This window comes from Bidens hawaiensis, unplaced genomic scaffold (genome assembly GCF_021521415.1).
Source record: "Bidens hawaiensis isolate Kalapana, Puna unplaced genomic scaffold, B.hawaiensis_p1.1 tig00010465_1, whole genome shotgun sequence".
Lineage (NCBI taxonomy): Eukaryota > Viridiplantae > Streptophyta > Magnoliopsida > Asterales > Asteraceae > Bidens > Bidens hawaiensis.
In genome coordinates, this window is record NW_027491798.1 from 762,722 (window position 1) to 783,062 (window position 20,341).

The 20,341-nt window shown below is 35.7% G+C and overlaps 2 protein-coding genes across 4 annotated transcripts; both read right to left on the reverse strand.

The window, feature by feature from the left end:
* Positions 1–246: 246 nt before the first annotated feature.
* Positions 247–4,785, reverse strand: LOC143535314 (uncharacterized). The gene is made up of 2 exons (XM_077029600.1): positions 517–4,785; positions 247–341 (listed from the first exon to the last, which is right to left on the reverse strand). The coding sequence occupies exon 1, from the start codon at positions 2,086–2,088 to the stop codon at positions 1,042–1,044; it is 1,047 nt and encodes a 348-aa protein (XP_076885715.1). The 5' UTR covers positions 2,089–4,785; the 3' UTR covers positions 247–341; positions 517–1,041.
* A 1,884-nt stretch (positions 4,786–6,669) lies between these two features.
* LOC143535315 (uncharacterized) lies at positions 6,670–9,116 on the reverse strand. Of its 3 annotated transcripts, XM_077029603.1 has the most exons (3): positions 8,873–9,115; positions 7,034–8,841; positions 6,670–6,935 (listed from the first exon to the last, which is right to left on the reverse strand). In XM_077029603.1, exons 2-3 carry the CDS (start codon positions 7,724–7,726, stop codon positions 6,930–6,932), a joined length of 699 nt encoding a protein of 232 aa, XP_076885718.1. In that variant the 5' UTR covers positions 7,727–8,841; positions 8,873–9,115; the 3' UTR covers positions 6,670–6,929. The 3 variants fall into 3 exon arrangements, with proteins under 3 accessions (XP_076885718.1, XP_076885716.1, XP_076885717.1); XM_077029601.1 differs by having other exon boundaries at positions 6,868–8,841; positions 8,873–9,116; XM_077029602.1 differs by lacking the exon at positions 8,873–9,115 and having other exon boundaries at positions 6,868–8,199; positions 8,404–8,431.
* Positions 9,117–20,341: the final 11,225 nt, after the last annotated feature.

Here is a 20,341-nt window from a genome sequence, read left to right on the forward strand (position 1 = left end):
CTTTGCTACAAATTGACTTGAAAAAAAACAAAGCCTGATTATAGCATTTCTCATTGGTTCTGGCATGATGGACCGTATTGCAAGGGACAGAAACTGTTGCATAAGCATGTGATAATCATGTGATTTAAGGCCTCGTAGCTTTCTTTCGTTAAGATTCACCAAACTAGAGAAGTTAGAACAATACCCTAGTGGAGCCTTCAGTTTATACAATGTTTCAAGATACATGTCTTTTTCTTGCGCTGATAGGCAGTTCTGTATTGTTGCCTTTTGCTTTCGGTTGCAACTCCTTTTTAATCCCTAAAAACTCCAAATCCTTTCTAGCTGTCAATCCGTCTTTTGTCCTACCGGGAATGTTCAGCAACGTCCCGACAATACTTTCTGCCACATTATTTTCAACATGCATCAAATCAATACAATGTTGGACAGGTAATTACTTCCAATAGCTGAGCCGTTGGTACCATATGTTGAACTTCTTCCAATATTGGTGCGGCGTTGTGTTATCCCTTTTCCTCTTACTCCCACTTAGGGATTTAGGGATTCAGATCCCTTTCCCCATTCATTGTTAATGTTTTTGACCTCGTCGTATATCTCTTCCCCTGTCATAGTCTCTTTAGCGGTTCTCATCTCCTCTTTTCCGTTGAACGTCTTTGTTTGTTTTCTAAAAGGGTGGTCATGTGATAAATACCTTCTGTGGGCAGCATAACTTTGCTTCTTTGTGTGATAAAGTCGAACACACTGAGTGTCGCCCCGACACACCACACAACCTTTGAATCCACTGTAAGGGAAACCGCATAGTGTACCAAGAGAAGGGTAATCATTAATCGTCCATAACACAACCGCACGTAGTGTAAACATTTCTTGTTTATATGCATCATATGTTGGCTCCCCGACCTCAAATAAATATGCTAGATCGTCAATTAAAGGTTGTAAAAACACATCAATATTGTTTCCTGGCACTCCGGATATTAATAAGGAAAGCATGATGAATTTTCTTTTCATACACATCCAAGGTGGAAGGTTGTAAATGACTGCTAAAACAGGCTAGACACTGTGGTTTCTGTTGCCTCTATGTACGTCGACCCCGTCAGTGCAAATCCCTAGACGAAGATTTCTTGGATCGCTTCCGATGGTATCTGAGTACTTGTCATCTATGGCTTTCCATGCTGGTGAATCTGATGGGTGGCGTAAAACACCGGGTTTATTGGTACTCGTGGCGTGCCATGTTAAATTCTCTGCTGTGGTCTTTGATTGAAAGAGGCGCTTGAATCGTGGAATAATGGGAAAGTACCACAATACCTTATCGGGCGTGTTTATGTAAGTTTTGTTAGTCTTCTCATCCACCTTCCACCTTGACTTGTTACAAACTGGACATGCTTCCAAATCCTTGTAATCCTTATAGTAAATAATGCAGTCATTGATACACACATGTATCTTTTCGTATCCTGAGCCCATTGCCTTCATCATCCTTTTTCCCTCATACATATTATTTACCATTTCGTTATCTACAGGTAGCATCTTTTTCAACAATTTCAGAAGTTCATCAACGAACTTATGAGATACCTCGTGCTTGCTCTTCAAGTTGAGTAGTTGTACTAATGCAGACAACTTGGTGAAGTCAAGACATCCTTTATATAGGGGCTTCTCAGCATCAACAAGTAGTTGTTGAAACTGTTGATACTTCTTGTCGCCTTTGAAATTGTCTTTTGTAGCATTTACCATTTCTACAGTTTCACAGGCATTCGTTGGAATGTTGGTGTCAACAAACCCAGTATTATTTTCATAATTAGTTGGAATGCTGGTGCAGGAAAACCCAGTATTATTAACATAATTAGTTGGAATGTTGGTGTGTGCTTCTCCATGTTTTATCCAAGTAGTATAATTCTTATCAATTCCAAACCTGTACAAGTGAAGTTCTACATCGTCTACACTAAGAGATACGTGGTTCACACACTTAACACATGGACATGAAACAGAAATTGGTGGTGATGTCTCCTTGCAATTACGAACTGCAAAATGTAGAAATGCCTTAACACCATCTCTATATGCTTTACTGCACCTGTCGCCTACTGACATCCAAAACTTATCCATCTTCCAATATTTTTTTTATTATCTGTGTCATCAACGATATATATATATATATACTAATTAACGCCAATAAATGTAACTGACTAAAAGCAAAAATATTTGGTACTCACCTGAGATTAATGAAGCTGTTTGGTAGGGTTGAGATTGATGAGAGTTCAATAAATACACTAGCAGATCATTTATTAGGGTTTGGTGAGATTGTGAGATTTTATTTGGTCAATACTAATTGATTTGTGAGTCTTCCAGAAGATAACTCAATTAATTGGCGGGTAAAAATGAAAATTTTAAACTTCTAAATTTCGTTATATAAATATTAGAAGAGGTTCTATTACGTTCTCAGGGTGTAGCTCAAACGGTTGAGGCGCTTGTGATTAAACATAGAATGCAAATATCGCGGGTTCGAAACTCAGGAGGGACATATTTTTATTGATTTTTGATAATAACATTTTTTTAATGAAATATTATAATAACCTCTTTTTAATGAAGTAAACTACGGAAACACTCAAACTAAACTACTCATTAAGCCTTTAATTGCGTTCAGAAACATAAAAATACATCATAATAGCTGGTTTAAAATCGTAACAAAGTTTCTTAGCTTTTAATTACAAAACTAATTAAAAGCCCTAAAAACAACAAGAAGCAAATAAAATACAATAACTTCACTTTTTTTTTCTGATTCAATCCTTGAAGCTACACTCCTTGCAAGTTGATCCTTTAATGACTTATTTGCCTTTATCAAGATAGGAATTATGTCTGTACATCTTGTGCACACATCAGATCTTGTGGACGAAGCACAATCAGACCATATAAAGATATCACATTTTTTGCCCTAAAAGTTGAAAAAAATATAGGGTTTATGGTCAACAATTGTAACCTGAGATGAATTCCAACTTTATTTGCAATTTCACTAACCTGAGATGCACAATTGTAGAACCTCCGACCTGGATTTTTGGTGGTGCTTGATGTTCTTTGAATGGCTTCAACTCCACAAAAACAATAAACCTGAGATCGATTGCTTCTGTTACTGGATGTGGTGGTCCTCGATGAGTTTTCTTCCATGGTGAAAAATGAGTTTTTATTGAAAACAAAACTAGATATATAAGTATATATATATATATATATAGGAGGTTTTAGAAAGGAGTTGTTGTACACATGCTTTTTATTACCGTTTTAGGATATTTATATATGTCTTTGTACAGTAGTGGGTTGCAAGCGTAACAGACTCTTTTGAACAATTATATTACATATTTTAACCATTTTTAACAAAGAAAGATGAGAACCATTAATCTATATTTACCATTCATCAAAAGATGCATCACAAAAAGTACCCTTAATTACAATACATAAAACATGTTAAGAAAGCATTTTAAGATAATATATATTTACCATTCATCAAAAGATGCCATACAAAAACTACCATTAATTACAATACATCAAAAAAAAAAAAAACCAAGACCAGCAAAGCTAACATCACCATCACTCCGCCTTGTCCACAGTCTCCGCCCCCATCTCCTTAAAACTCATGTTGGTTGACACCGTAGTTATGGTGTCAACCAGGGTCTTACACACTGAGTCGTAGCACTCAGACTGTTGTTGCTGATAATCAGCAACCATTGCTCAAAACTCAATGTCGTCTTCCCACAACATGAGGTTACAGGAGTGGAAGGCGGTTGTTTTTTCCCAAGCCAGTCTAGACCTGATCGCTTCGATTGTCTTCAACAGAGAGTCGTCTCTTTCTTTCTGAAATTCCATCGTTTTTTTCACGATGGCCTTCACGGTTGTCTCGGAAGAATTCATTTTTACAGGAGTGGAAGGTGTTAGTGTGATTGAATAACAAAACTTAATGTAGTTAAGTTTGATTTGTAGTAAGATATAGTAAGATCTAGTAAGATATAGCTTAACTTTAATGTAGGCTATCATTACCATAATATTTTTCGCGGCATTTTTGACAGGTGACGTATAATTGTGATCAATTAATTCTGACAGGTGATATAAATGCAAGTAATCTCTAGATTAAACAAAAACACATGAGACAAATTATTGCGTTTCCCAAGCGCGGGACACCCTTTTGTTTTTTATTACAGTTACTGTTTGTCTGTGAGCATTTTGGTTATATATACCTACACCACATTTGTGAAACTCATATACCTACATAATTTTAAATTATTATTTTTAGTTAATAATGGATTGCTTGTCATCATCATCATCATCATCATCATCATCATCATCATCATCATCATCATCATCATCATCATCATCATCATCATCATCCAGATCCTTCAAGGCTGCCCTCAGAAGGCGAATTGAGGCTCAAATCGAGGTAGATAAAGCTTGTCGGGAAACTCTTACTGAAGAATTTGTAAAGATTAGCAACAGCTTGGATGCCAGGGATCTCATTACAAAAGTTCTTACTCGGATGCCTGCTAGTTGTATCCGAGATCTTGCTGTTTTGTTTATGGTAGATGTAGGACTGAGGGAGCTTGACGAGTTAAAAATTTTGGGCAAGGCAATTCTTGAACTGAATTGCTCAATGGAATTGAAGTTGAAGTTTCTTATGTCACTCAGAAATTAGTAGTAATAAAATTTGTATGTTTGTGATGGTGTGTTTATATGTGTGTTTGGTAATAATAAAATTTTTATGTTTGTGTTAAAACATTGATTCAACATTTAACTATTATCTTAAAGTGAATTACAAACTGATAACAAAAGACTAGAGATCTCCATAAGTCTATATCATAACAAGTATCTTAAAGTACATAGCATGCACTCATTCAAATTTGTTGTTTCCTTTTCTTAAGTTCATCAATCAACTCTTCTTAGGTTAAACGAATGTCGTCATTTTCATGGAATAGCAGTGCATTCTTGATAAGAGTATTTCTGTTTCGGTTTATATCCGAGAGGAGGATTTTGCACAAATACTTTAACCTCAACCCCTTTAGCTGTCTTTGTTGTTCAGGGCCTTCATTTTGGAGATTACACCCCCATGGTCTCTTCCCATCATATTTCTCCATGTGTCTCATAGCAAAAATGCCACAATCTATTCCATTACTTTTGTTCTCCATGACATCTTCAATCTATTGATTGTTGCTACTTGGATTTGCTGCGTAATGGGGTGTTTGATTGTTTCAGGATACATGCAAAAGACGTTTCTCTACACAAAATAGAAAGCAATTAAAGTATTTTGACAATTTTTATAACAGGTATGTATGTTTTATGGGTTAAAGGTATATATTTTTACCAGTAAATTAGGAGTCTTTTCGTATCTTTCTTCAAAATTCGCTCTAATTGCTTTTGATTTGTCTTCTAAGCTTTTAAACTTTGCATCAGCTGGTATTTCTTGGTTTGCACTGTTGTCAAGTAAGTCTATCACTCCTGTTTGAAGATTGAAGGCAACCACAACGAAATGATCGTGTTGTAGAATTGGCACGAGCACTATATCAACCTCCTTGAGTGACAGCTTTCCACTCCTTGCCATTTCTCTTGTCATGTTGTCTGAAAACACTTCCAGTCTTTCTTTGTCTGTGTAACCCCTTGACTTGGAATAATGGTCACTTGTCTGTATATTAATTAAAATGCAGATGATTAAAGCGTTTATTCAGCGTTTTCTAATAGTACAAACAAAATAGATTAATTTGTACCAGCAAATTGCTTGAAGCAAATAATCTGAACGGTGATGTTGCAGATTTTTTCTTTTCTTCATAGTTCATTACTTCACTGAATGCATCCATTGCATTGGCTCGGATATAAATGCCAGGAAAGAAGCTTTCAAAGACCACCTTGATGTTTATAGTGTGAGTGGACTTGTAGACCTTCTCCCAAATTAATCCAAAACAAAAAAATATATACTCTGAAAGTATTTCTTCATCTTCTGTGACACTAGCGGATGCGTCAATCTCTCTCAGAAGATATGGAGAGTTCAGGCTATCACTTGTTGACAATCCGGTGTGAACTGTTAAACACAAAACAACTCACATTAAATTTGACTGAAATTAATTGTAACTATAATTAAATACCTTATTTTCCCTTTTGGTTTTTATTTATAATTACATACCCTCTTTTGCCCACGCAACCACTGTATTAACAACTTCATCAACATCTGCGCACGAGACATTATTTTCTTGACCTGCATCACCTATATCATTTTTTACGACAGCCAAAGATGTAATATGTTCAACTGTGATTATAATTAAGCTGGTACATATATGATATACCTTTCTGAGCAGCCACTGGACCACCAACACCAACATCTGAATCAACTGCATCACACAGATGTAATAAGTTTAAAAGAACAGCATAAGTGTTTTAAGAGCGTTTTAACTATACTAATAATTAATTTAACCCAAATACCTTTTAGAGTAGCCACTAGACCACCAACACCAACACCAACATCTGAATCTTGTGTTTTAGGGATCACATTAGATGTTGCGAATCTGTTTTCCCATTCACAACATCTAGCAAAGATATTCTCATTTGATGGATGTCTATCCTTTCCTTGACGGATCAACTCGTTGATCTCGGAGCAAATCTTATCAAATTTCTTCAACTTGTTATCCATTGCCTTATTCCAAGACTGTAAAAAGAAAATATAGTTTGGGTTAATTCAAAAACATTTTCAATTTATCCCAGCCAGTTGTAATAGAGTTAAATAATAGTCAACAAGCACGATAGGCATTTGCAAACTTAAAGGTGAATAATCGCTTACATAATCATCCAAATCTTGTTCAGCTGTTTGATCGGCATTTTCTGTTTCAAATGCACTTTGACCATCTGTTTTTTATGTTGTATTACATAAAATGCATGTAGAGATAAGAGATATGAGAGTTTTTTACAAGAAAATAACAAGTTTAATACTATGTTCTTGTTTCTCCTCAGTTGCAGTGTTTTCTTCAACTCAAGGCTTACCGGCAGCACTAACCGTCACAGCAGCAGTAGCAGCAGCAGCCGCAACAACAGTCTCATCAAGTCTCTTCCCGGCAGCACTAACTGTCACAGCAGCAGTATCAGCAACAGCAGCATCAGCAGACTCATCAAGTCCCTTCCCGGCAGCACTAACAGTCACAGCAGCAGGAGCAGCAGCAGCCGCATCAATCCCTTTCCCGTCAACACTACACGTCACAGCAGCAGCAACAGCATCTTCTTCTAAGGGAAGACCATTATTCTCCAAGTATTTTTCCATCTTATTAAGAGTAGTTGTTGTTATGTAGTTGACTGCAGGCGTTGTGACGGGAGTCCCAAATGGACCATATTTTTTCTGGTATTCATGCGTGTAAAGCATCACAAGGAAGGTGATCAGACCGTTGTATTGAATGTTGATACCTTTCCATTCTTCCTTTGTCATTTTCAAGTTTTCAATAACATAGCTGCACCAGTCCATATTTGGAATATCGGAGGTTTTATCAATTACGGCGATGAATCGTTGATTGACTGTTGTTGATTTTGTCACAAATCCTATACAGGTGTTGACCAACACAAGGAAATTAATCTTAAACAGTTCACCAACTCCTTGATCCGCGGCCAGTTTGTCTTTCACATTCTTTATACTTATTCTTGCACTTGTCGGGAATTGAGATTTGAACAAATCTGTAGTAACATCTTCCCCCAATCTTGGTCTATTCTTGCCTAAAATAGGAATCTTACCCATTGGTATCCCCAACACTTCATGTACTTTTTGTGGTTTATCTTAATAACACCGCTCCCAATGTTCAATTCATTTAAACGGCTATTATAGTTCATGAGCAACCAATATCCAAAAGTTGTTGGAGTTTGGGTTACTTGAAGTCTTACCATTGACCCGAAACCCATTTCTTCTACACAAGTTTTTTGGGCAATGGTCATTGTCTTCACTGCATCAACAATATTAATAGGTGCACACCTATTCATCAATATTTTGTCTACAAATTCAACAAAAGGTTGTCCCCTCTCGACTGGCTTCTTTTCTTTAACGGCTCTCTTTTTCTGACGCTGAAAGTTCGGGCCGGAGGTGCTGGGTTCCACCTGTTTCCGCTTTGACAACAACCTGTTGATTTTTGTGTCAAGGTCTGAATCAGAATCTGCTTCCACAACATGTTTTGTTTTCCCCACAGGAGCTACTTTTTTAGTCTTCCTTTTATCAGTCTTGTTTTTTTCTTTAACGGCTCTCTTTTTCGGACGCTGAAAGTCCGGGTCAGAGGTGCTGGGTTCCACCTGTTTCCTCTTTGACAACAACTTGTCGATTTTTGTGTCAAGGTCTGAATCAGAGTCTGCTTCCACATCATGTTTTGTTTTCCCTACCGGAGCAACTTTTTTAGTCTTCCTTTTATCAGTCTTGGTTTTTTCAACAACTGAATCACATACATACAATAAAACATGGGGGTAGGGGATAATAACATGAATCACAAGGAAACAGAAAACTATTATAAAACATCACAGTGATAAATTCTCATACCAAAGCCATAACACGCTAATCATACGCATATAACTTGAATAAATATTATACATAGATTTAAAAAAACAAGGATATGTATTACTACAACAACAACACGCTTATCAAACGTATTATTACATAAGAAGATTCAAACAAATGCTTACATTTTAAGATTAAGTAAACCTAAAACGCTAAAAAAATCATAAAGTAACACCTGTTCCATCTTCATTCTGAGACCTATCGTGCTTTTGCTTCGTCCTTGGTTCCGTTCCATAAGTAGATGAGTTAGGGTTCTTCATTTTGGTTCCGTTCCAGAAGTAGATGAGTTAGGGTTCTGACCTATCGTGCTTTTGCTTCGTGCTTGTACTTGTGCTTGTGCTTCACTGTAGAAACGAATCGTCGACGGTTCCAGAAGTAGATGAGTGACTTACGTGGGTAGTTATTTGACCCTTTTAAAAGAAGGCGCGTGCTTTTAAATTTTAATCGTACGGTAGTTATTTGACCCTTTTAAAAGAAGGCGCGTGCAATATATATATATAATATTAGTGGGTGGTGGTGGGTTCAGGTGGTCATGATGGAGGTGGACGGTGGCGGAGGTGCGGTGGTTCGTGGTGGCGGATGTGTGGTGGTGGGTGGTGGGCAGTGGGTGGTGGTTACGGGAGGTCGGTGGTGGTGGTGGTGGGTAGTGGGTGGTGGTGGTGGATGGGTATAAATAAATGTATATATATTTATATATAATATTAGTGGGTGGTGGTGGTGTGGTGGGTGGTTGTGGTGGGTGGTGGTGGAGTGTGGTTAGTGGTTGGTGCTTGTGGTGGGTGGTGGTGGAGTGTGGTTAGTGATTGGTGCTGGGGGTCGTTGTGGCGAATGTGGGCGGTGGTGTGTAGTATGATTGCGGATATGTAATACATGAGACAATGACGGTGCTATCCCGTATGATGACCATGATGATTGGCCCAATTATGACGAGACGATGCTAATATAACTACCTGGGTTGGTGGTGGTTATCATATTGATGCTGCTAACCTATATATACGGTTTGCTTACGCCAACCCATACGATGGCGACTGTAGCTCGTACGAAGAGCATGACGTCTATGATGATGATCACACATATATATGATGAGGACCAATTATATGTACCTAATGACAATACGCCACACAGGCGCGCGCGCGCACACACACATATGTTGATGATAATGGTGACACCAATGTTTAATGACATGTAACCCGTATGATCGACGACGACCATGATAACGTATACGATGGTCATACTGATGGTAGCATGTACGACTGATGATGTCGTTTGATGACGACAACAATTCATAAGATGGTGCCGACAGTGATCGCTAATATTGGGCGTTTTGTTTATGATAACCCGTACGATGCTGACTACATCCCGTACACGGCAATCGGATGATGATGATGATGCTGATGATGATGATGATGATGATGATGATGATGATGATGGAGATGTGTGACGATGATGACGACACTGATAGCGAGATATATGTTTGAGCTCGTATGATCAACGCCGACTACGATAGCCTATACAATGAACACGTTGATTACCCGCATGTCTGATGATGATGCCGTTTCATGGTGATGGTGATCGATGATTATGATGATGATAACCACTATAATACATGATAACGATGATAACTTTATGATGTTGATCATCATCATAACACATATGGTGATGATGATAACCTAGAAGATGATAATGATACAAAGTTGTAAATCTTATCCAGAAAATCTTACTAACGGTTAACATAATACTTAAATAATGGATAAAATTTTAATAAACGAACTCCTCTTTTAACGAAATTTAATACCAGAGTGTTAGTAAAAAAAAACTAAAAGTAAATGTTTTTATACTATTTTTAAAAAGTTATAAAACAAAAAACTAAAATATATAAATAATTAAATGTGTAGAAATAAATAAAACTAAAATTCAAAACCCTTTTAACTTCAGAACCCTTTTAACTTCAAAACCCTAAATCGACTTCTACTTCGCTTTACTGTAATTCGTAGACATCGCTTTACTGTAAGAACATAAAAATGCCACGTCTCAATAATGGAGTTAAGTTCCTGGTAGATATCGACAGCGATTCCATGAGTAGGATGGTATGTTAATATTTTTATCTTGTTAATTTTTTTTATGAAACATTTTACAGTTTTGCAACAAATACATTCTAAGAGCATTTTTTGTGTTACTTATAGCTCATTCCTAAAGCTGTTCAACCAATGTTTGCTGACATGAAATCGATTACCTGCTGTTGTTTGATTTATTATCAATGTGGTAGAACGTTTTCTGTTGTTTTAATCAAAGTACTTGATGACTTTTATTTTGGAACCAGTTGGACTGAATTAATCAGAGAATGTTGTATAGAAGCTGGAACATATGTTGTTTTTGAGATTAAACCAAGATCTATGTTGAATATGTTTACTTTCAAAAGAAACGTAAATGATCAATCCAGTACTATGATATGTATTCCAGTCAGAAACCGACACGTTCAAATTCAAATGTCCTTTAATTAACATGTTTAATAGGATTTCCCTGAGTGGTACGTGACTCAAGAATTTGGTGACAATTACATGAATTCGCTTTTCGAGCTTATTGCTCCAGATAGATATATGTTTAAATTTTCATGTCTTAGGGATGGAATGGGTTGTAGGCTAGAGGATGGATTGAATGAGGTTTTTAAACAAACCAACTTGAAAGGTGGCTCGTTTGTTGTGTTTGAAATCATATCAGATAAGACATTTCATATTAATGTCTTTCATGAAGATGGCATAGAATTTATCCTTCCTGGTCCAAATCAGCTGTTTCTCAACTATCAATCAAGCAATCAAGGTAGTTCCTCCCAAAACCCAATTCATCTTGATGAGCAAAATGATGACTCAAAAATCGTCTTCCACATGAACGTCACCAAGAAATTGGTAAATTGAATTTTTAAATTTCTTTTTTATTTACAAGTATATTTGAAATTTGCTTTTCACAGCGTCTTCCGCGTCACATTGCCACCAAGATTGATGCCTATGATGGAATGCCAATCACTTTGGTCAATCCTGAAGGTCGTAAAAAGAAAATGAGACTTCATGGTGAACTATCGGACCTGAACTTCAGATATCGGTTACCAAAATGGAAAAATTCGAAGGTGGAAAATGAAATACAGATTGGTGATAAGTGCATATTTGAATATGACTTCAATGAAGCTACTTTGTTAGTTTTAAAAGTTGATTAGTGATTTGGTGATGTTTGGAACATTTTGGAAATATTTGGTGATGTGTTTGGTGATTTTTGGAACATTTGTGATTTGATCACTTTGTGTAATATTTGTATGGTTGTATTGTTACACTTTTTAGTTTATTGTGTTGAATGTTGGTTGGTTAATTAGCTTTTAAATGCTTTAATTTTATAGTTTCTTGTATCATCTATTTTGTTATTCACTCTTATTTTTGTTTCATGGAATGTATTGTAATGGTGCCTTTTGTATGAAAACTTTTAATGAATGGTAATTATCGTTAAATCTAAAAAATAAACAAAAAACACTTTGTTAAAAAACACTATTACGCTTGTCACGCGCTAATGTACATAAACATATATAAATATCCTAATACGCAATACACGCTTATCCAACCATCTTCTGACAAAGTGCCTATTTTCAGCCACAGGTTCTCTGCCGTAAAAACTATGCCAATAATTAATTAAAAGGGATGTAAAACTCAAAAAGCTCCAAAATATTGGCTCCAAATATTTAAAAACTCCAAATTACATTTAACACTCCAAAAATCAAGTTACACTCCAAATTATTAAAAATTTTCCACTCCACAAATCAGCCAAATTATTAAAAAAAACAATCAAAGATGAAGCTTATAGATGAAAGAATCGAAGAAGAACGATACTCCGATGAGGAAGCTAAATACGACGACGACGCTCAATCAGACGACACTGAAGGCTACTCCAGCGAGGAAGCCAACGACGACGACGGTCAACCAGACGATGTTATAGGGACGATGGTTATCGAACCCCTCAACAGTTTGGAGACTATCGAACCCCTCAACAGTTTTGCTACTACGAAAAAACCTACAAGGGGGTTGACGAGGTTACCTAAGCTGCGTACCCAATATGCAAACTCTGGTGGTGTCAAACTGGCAGTGGAGTTTGATAATCTGGGTAGGTTCACTGGCCAAAATTGATCAAAGTTTGCAAGTTTTTTAGGGGATGTTGTAAGGGAAATAGTTGGCTTGAGACATTTAAGTTGGAGGGAGGTCACAAAGGAGCTTAGAGATAAACTGTGGGAACAGATAACGGTTATTCTTTATTTCTATTTGTGTATTTTATATTTTGAGATGTAATTTACCTTTACTGTATTATATTATGCAGAAATATTTTGAGATTGAGGCTTGTCGCAGGCCTTCTGTGATGAATCGGCTTGGACACCTTCTTCGGGATTTCAGAAGAAAAATGTATGCCAAATACATTATGCCGAACATCGGTAAACCTCTGAAGCTGAAGGCGATACCCAAGGGACACAGGACGATGATCAGGCAAGAAGACTGGGATCGCTTCGTTGAGTACACACAATCAGAGAAGTTTCAGGTATAAATCCTCTACTCTGCAAACGTAGATTGATCGACTATATATGGTTTATGTTTTTTGTTTAAATATAATGAAATGATTATAATGTGTGGTTGAAGAAAAAATCGGCTTCATCAAAGGGAGCTCGAGCAAAGAATGTTTTTGATCATCACATGGGATGAGGGGGTTATACCTACATTCAAGAGAAACTGGTAATCACCGTCAGCTGCTTTCTCTCTAGTTCAATGATTTGTTGGTTATGTGTCTAACGTATGACCGTCAGTTGCTTTCTCTTGAATATTTTACAAGGTCAAAAAGAAGGAAATTGGACCGGATGAGATCCCCGGCCGTGCATTAATGTGGATGAAAGGAAGGGAGGACAAAGATGGTGCATACAAGAATGCTGTTGTCAAAGGCGTGGCAACCAAATTAGTATGTTTTAGTATTAAACTTTTTAAATCATGTTAAAGTCAACTCATTGCCTTATATTGGTGTCAAAAAAATTTGAGTCTGTATAACTTTATGTGGATACATAAGCGTGTTACAAGTGTATTAGAATATTTGTTTTCTTGCAGGTTGAGCATGAGGAGCAGATCGCCTCCGGAGCCCTGGAACTTCAACCATGCACAGATGCCGTCACCTTAGTGCTTGGCAAAGAGAAATGTGGGTTTTTAAAAGGGATTGGGTACGGATTGACAATAGGTAAATATTGGGGTGTGAGTCGAGTAAAAGGCTCGTTTAAGCAACGGATTGCCCAACATGAGCATGAGGCGGTGCAGAGAGATGTAGTGGTGAACAGGTTGACGTCTCTACTTGAATCCACGAATGCTATGCTAGCAAGCCGTGAGAAGGAACGGTTAGAATTTGAGGCCAGGTTCAGACATCTCGAAGGATTGTTGCCGGAAATGTCGGCAAGTCAAGTAAGTGACGTATGCTACATATTAATTAATGCATTCGACATACATAATTGGCACTGTTTTTGTCACAATTCGTAGGTAAATCCTGTTCCCAACCACGTTGGTTCTAACCAAAGTACTAGTGCTGTGGCGCAAAATAAAATGCCAGGGCCAATAAGTATCTGGCAGTTTCTTTGTTTTTTACAACTTTCCATGTGATTTTTCATTTTCCATAACCTAATAAATTGATTTGTAGGTCAGTTCTGTGGGAAACATCTTAACCTCAGGTGAGGCTGTGTAACAAGAATCCGCTTCTTAGGTAACCATTTGACAGTTTGATTGATTTGTTTTAATAATTAACTTTCCATGTGAGTGTGCTGATTTTGCATAAGTTAATTGTAGTCCAAGTCTGCGGATAAAATATTTGTCTAAACGCTACCCGCTCCCCATATCGCGACATCAGTAAGTATTTGACGATTTCAGTACTTTTTATAATTCGATTCCAATGTGAGTGTGCTCATTTTCTATTACCGAATTGCAGGTCAAGTCTGTGGAAAAAAGTGTTGACCAAACGGTACCCGCTGCCCATATCACGACATCAGTAAGTATTTGACAATTTCAGTACTTTTTATAATTCGTTTCCAATGTGAGTGCTCATTTTCTATTTACCGAATTGCAGGCCAAGTATGTGGAAAAATGTGTTGACCAAATGGTAGTCGATCCCCATAGCGCGACATCAGTAAGTATTTGGCAGTTTCAGTTTTTATATTTTATAACCTAATAAGTCCAAACAATTCCAATTTCTATTATATTACAAATGAAGCCTGTAGAGAACAATGTTGACCAACCATCAACACAACTACATCACACTCTGGATAGTAACGGCTCGAAAAAACCATCAGTAAGTATCTGGCAATTTCAGTTTTTCCTTTAATTGTTGATTGATTCATTGAATGGTTTTTAGGTAAAACGGAGAAGCCGTAAAAGAAAAGTTGATGTATGTACGGATGAAGCTTCCCAACCTACTGAAATAAAGGTATGTGCTGCGCGAAACATTGTTAATCTCCCACCAACATGGGTATATACTTATATATTGACTTCAACTAAGCCAGCTTAATTTCACATGCTGGTTTATAGGTGTATGAGTGTCGTTTGTGTGTGCATGACAAGCGTAACAAGGTGGAAAATGGTAAAGTTTAGTGGTCACCGGTTCCACAATAGTTGCATGGAAAAGCAATCCCGGAGGGTTGCTATAAAGTTAGTATTGATGGAGCCATAAAGGAACAAGCAATTATTCCATGTGAGGCAGGTGAAATTACGACTGTTGGCAACGCAATTAGTATTTTCGTTGCTTGGCCAGAACACCTAATCGTATGTGACGAGGAGGTTTGTTCCCTTTTAACTTAACCGAACAAATATCTATGTTCTTTTTGATTTAGTTTAAAAAATGAACACTTGTGTTCGTTTATGTTCGTTTGTTTATAATCTAAACTAACGTAATTGAACAAAGATAAACGAACATAAACGAACTTCCCGCCGAAAGGTTCACGAACAGTTAAACGAACGTTCGTTATGTATGTATGCATATTATTTTGTTCTATTCGATTACAAAATACGACATTAATTATACATATTTGTTTTTCATATTCTGTTGTTCCAGCTACCACCACTCCTGTCCTCAAAAGAACCAGACAGAGCTGGCAAGAAGGCAAAGGCAAAGTACACAACGATAGACCAGGTGACCAAACAGAAGACAAGGAGCAGTGCCAAGAAAACCGACGCCTAAGCTAGTATATAGGTAGTCGTTATTTCTGTATTTTGTAAGATATTTTGCATATACATTTGCAGTGAATATTATTGTTAATGTAATAATTTTGTTTTGTTGCTTATAGCTGTTTTATATTACTGCACAAAAAATAAAAATAATTATATATTGCCTAATCACACACAATTTGGCCACATAGAACACATTAAATAGGTATGGCCAAAAGTAAGACAATAGCCACACCTGAAATTACAAAAATTAGAGTCTATAAATGACCAATAGCCACAACATAAACATTTTTGTGTGACGAAAAGTTTGACAATAGCCACACTTTATATTACAAAAGCATTATATGTGACAAAGAGTAAAGACAATGGCCACATCACAAACTACAAAAGAGTGTTTGAGTGAAAACTTCACAGTTTTAGCCACATTGACAACAATCTCCAGTGTCTATATGATATTATTAGCCACACAGTACCTAACTATGTGTGACGAAAAGTTTGATAATAGCCACACTTTAAATTACGAAAAGCATTATGTGCGACAAACGGTAAGACAATGGCCACAACACAAACTACAAAAGAGTGTTTGAGTGGCAACTTCACATTTTTAGCCACATTGACAACAACCTCCAGTGGCTAAAAATGATATTAGTAGCCACACAGTACCTCACTATGTGTGACGAAAAGTTTGACAATAGCCACACTTTAAATTACTAAAAGCATTATGTGTGACAAACGGTAAGACAATGGCCACACCAAAAACTACAAAAGAGTTTTTGACCAAGTTCACATTTTTAGCCACATTGAGAACACCCTCCAGTGTCTATATGATATTTTTAGCCACACAGTACCTCACTATGTGTGACGAATGGTTTGACAATAGCCACACTTTAAATTAGGAAAAACATTATGTGTGACAAACGGTAAGAAAATGGCCACACCACAAACTACAAAAGAGTTTTTGACTAGCAAGTTCACATTTTTAGCCACATTTACAATAATCCCCAGTGCCTATAAGATATGATTAGCCACTTAGAATTTCAATATGTGTGACGAAAAGTTTTACAATAGCCACACTTTATATTAGGAAAAACATTTTGTGTGATAAACGGTAAGACAATGGCCACACAATAATCTACAAAGGAGATTTTGAGTGGCAAGTAAACATATTTAGCCACTTTGTATGTAATATCTTGTGTCTATATCATATAAATAGCCACGCTATTATTAAATTTAAGTGGCCATTTCTTTGCTATATTCACACGGTATAGATCACAATGTAAGCTTAACACAAACCTATTGGCCACATTAATATAAAATTCATGTGGCTAAAACATAAATTCATGTGGCTATATAGATGAAATGGTCACTCATTGGACATTGATATGTGGCCATTTTCTACCATTTAGTCACACTTATTGGGGAGGCTTCTTGATGGCCAGAAACTAATGTCTGTACCCTTTGGCCACACTTATTACCAATAAGGCCACTAAAAACTGTGTGTGGCCATATCATACCCACGGTGTCGTGACCTTTGGCCATATATGACCTGAACCAAATGTGTGTGGCTAAAGGCCTACGGCCACACTTTTTTCGTGTGGCTGAAGGTCAATAATCACGTAGTGTGAGCAAAACCAGTTTGCTATCAGTATTATCATAACCAATGTCGATTTTTTATGGTTTTCGTAGTTTTGTTCAATTTGTTTTCGACATTCAAGTGAAAGTCCGATAATAACTAAGTTGTATTCAACTAGAGTACTTTTTATTTATCAAAAACTATACGAATCCCTTTACTATATCGGTACCATGACAAATCGAGCACTAATTCCAACCCAACTCAATTTCATTGCCGCAACGCTTGGCTACTTTATCAAGTATATAGTAATTTGTGTCTTACTATATACGTCTTAACTCATTTAATTTGATTTTTTCTTAACACCAGTACGTTAATTTTTGAAAAATTTGTATATGTAGGTGTGTTTAACTTTCTTTTTCTTGAGGTTCCGGTATATTCTTTTTGTTGAAAACGAAGTTGTTTATAAAGTAGATTAGTTTTCATATCGTAAACTATATCGAGTGTTAGTACTCTAACGATACCGTGATGAACTGAGGAGATAACAACAATATTGGTACTGGTAATCCATATTATTGGAACCAGTATTGATATTCGTTTTAAGGTTGTCGATCAATGTAAAACACGTGCTAATTTTATATAAAGCGTATCACGACTTTCTTCATATATATGGTTTTAGATCAATTTGAAACACATATCGATATCCTTTTGGGCATATCACACTTTATTTTAAAGGTTTCTATTTCATGTTCTTATACCGGGTGTCGATACCATACCAATATCATAATGTATCTAACCATTACCTACAAAAACTAAATTCATGTTGCATCACGCTAGGGAATCCAACAAGTTTTCTACTGCAAAACAAATCCCATTAGACAACTTTTTGAAAAAGTTAATTATCATTTAACTATTAGAGAATATTATATAATATATTAGTAGAATTTTAGTATTATAGTGTTACTATAATTAGGAGATTGTATTTGATTATATTTCCTTGTATTTATCTTCTTGTAACCCTATATATGGTTGATTAATAATACGTTACACCTTACGGAGTTTTCATTATTCTACATGGAATCAAAGCCATACGGTTCTTGCCTAGTTATTTTCTTCTTCTTTTGTCCTGCCCCGGGAACGCATGCACACTATTACTTTTCCGGACATCATCTAGTATCAATAAACTATCTATTGAAATCTCTACGGTCACAAATCCCAATCCCTAGTTTTGTCCTTCATCTTTCTTCTTTATTCTTTTAGCTATATTCTATTTTATCCTTTCCTAAATATATTGCTTTTGAAAGTTTTTTCTATACAGAACGTTACTGGCCTCAAGATCCTCAGCAAAATCCTGGAGCAAAACCACATCAGTGCTTGCCGGAATTGCCTACGGGCATATATACATGCCTACGAGATACTCCAAACACTATCCATTTCCCAAGTCGTTTTTAATATTATGTTTTTGTTGAAGTTAATCATACGTGGTGGTTCACTGGATACTCCAAATACTCATATTTTTCTTTCGTTAGTTCGTTATTTAGTTGGTACAGTTAAAAGACATGCAACGCTCATGGGTCGTCCAACTTCTTTGTTTTGATAATTTGTTAATTAGTTTGGCCATTTAAATTGTCATGGACCTCTTAATTGATTTTATGCTATTAAGGTGGGCCAATAAAAGGCTATGGAAAGCATATGGGAAATCCAACTCAAAATAAAATAACTATTTTGGTATGCTAACAAGTTGGGACAAGAAAATGATATGGAAGGCTCATGGAAAGCCTAACCAATCAAAGAGAATTCGTTTATTCATTTATTAATTTGACTTGATTTAATCAAAATTTTATGATTTGATTTATTCACATTACTTCAATTAATAAAAATATTTTAATTCTCATGATCTGTACAATCCTATAATTATAAAGACACAATTTCCACCGTCAGTTATCATTTAGTCGTATAATTTAAATTGTCTTTTCTCATTTATTTTCTTATATTCTCAAACATTCAAAAACGTTTTAATTTTCAACCTTAACTTTTAATTATTAACATTTTAGTACTTTATGTTTTTGTTAATCTCATGTTGCTTCTCATATTACACAACTTACGTCCATCTTATAAGTCTTTATTATTGCATTACAATTATTGTGATTTTATTATTAAGTTGAATTTTCCATTATTTAAATTTAATTTCCACTATTAAATTATATTATCACTTACTTAGTTTTTATTTTCATGATAAAATTGACTTTTCCTTCTTGATTGAATATCCATGTATAACTCAGTTACTCATTTTATTTATTGACATTTTCACGATTTTATTAGTGAAAACCTACGGTGGTTCGTGGGTATCTCAACGATCTATTTTCGTTTTTATTACATTTCGTTATTTAGTTGAAATTACACGGTGGTTCGTAGATATTTCAACGCCCTACTTGGATTTTTTTTTACATCTTGAGAATTATGAATGTTTTCGATGATGACTTCGCTAGTTTGTTGGAATAGTCATGGTGATTCATGCATTTCTAACCCCACATTTTCTCTTATTGTATTATATTATTTTCCAACCCATTTTTATCTTCATTGTTAATTTAATATTCATTATTTATTTGAACATCCATTATAAATCATAGATATCTCAATTTATTTATTTTATCTTATTTATAATATTTTTGTGGAAATAGGAAAATCTCTTGAAATTTGTGGATAATACAATTCCCCACCTTATATTTTACCTAATTTTGAAGATTTATTTGGAATAGGACGATCTCGGTGATACGAGAATATCCGCTTCCATTTAATTTATTAACAATTTATTCGAACATGTAAATTTTCGCATTTCAATTAATGTCTCAATTATTAACTAATTTTGTAATTTGTATTTATCTCATCTCAGTTCACAGTTGTAATGCTACAATTTCATATAAATTTATATTTAAATTTCATAAGTTCCTCATCTAACCAAACTTGATTATTCAAAATCTTTGTTCAACCTCGTTTAAATTTATACTCTCGATCATAAGAATTTCATTT

Bases quoted from the DNA above. Each gene is read 5' to 3' on its own strand.
- LOC143535315 (XM_077029601.1), bottom strand. From the start codon at position 7,726: ATGGGTAAGATTCCTATTTTAGGCAAGAATAGACCAAGATTGGGGGAA.
- LOC143535314 (XM_077029600.1), bottom strand. From the start codon at position 2,088: ATGGATAAGTTTTGGATGTCAGTAGGCGACAGGTGCAGTAAAGCATAT.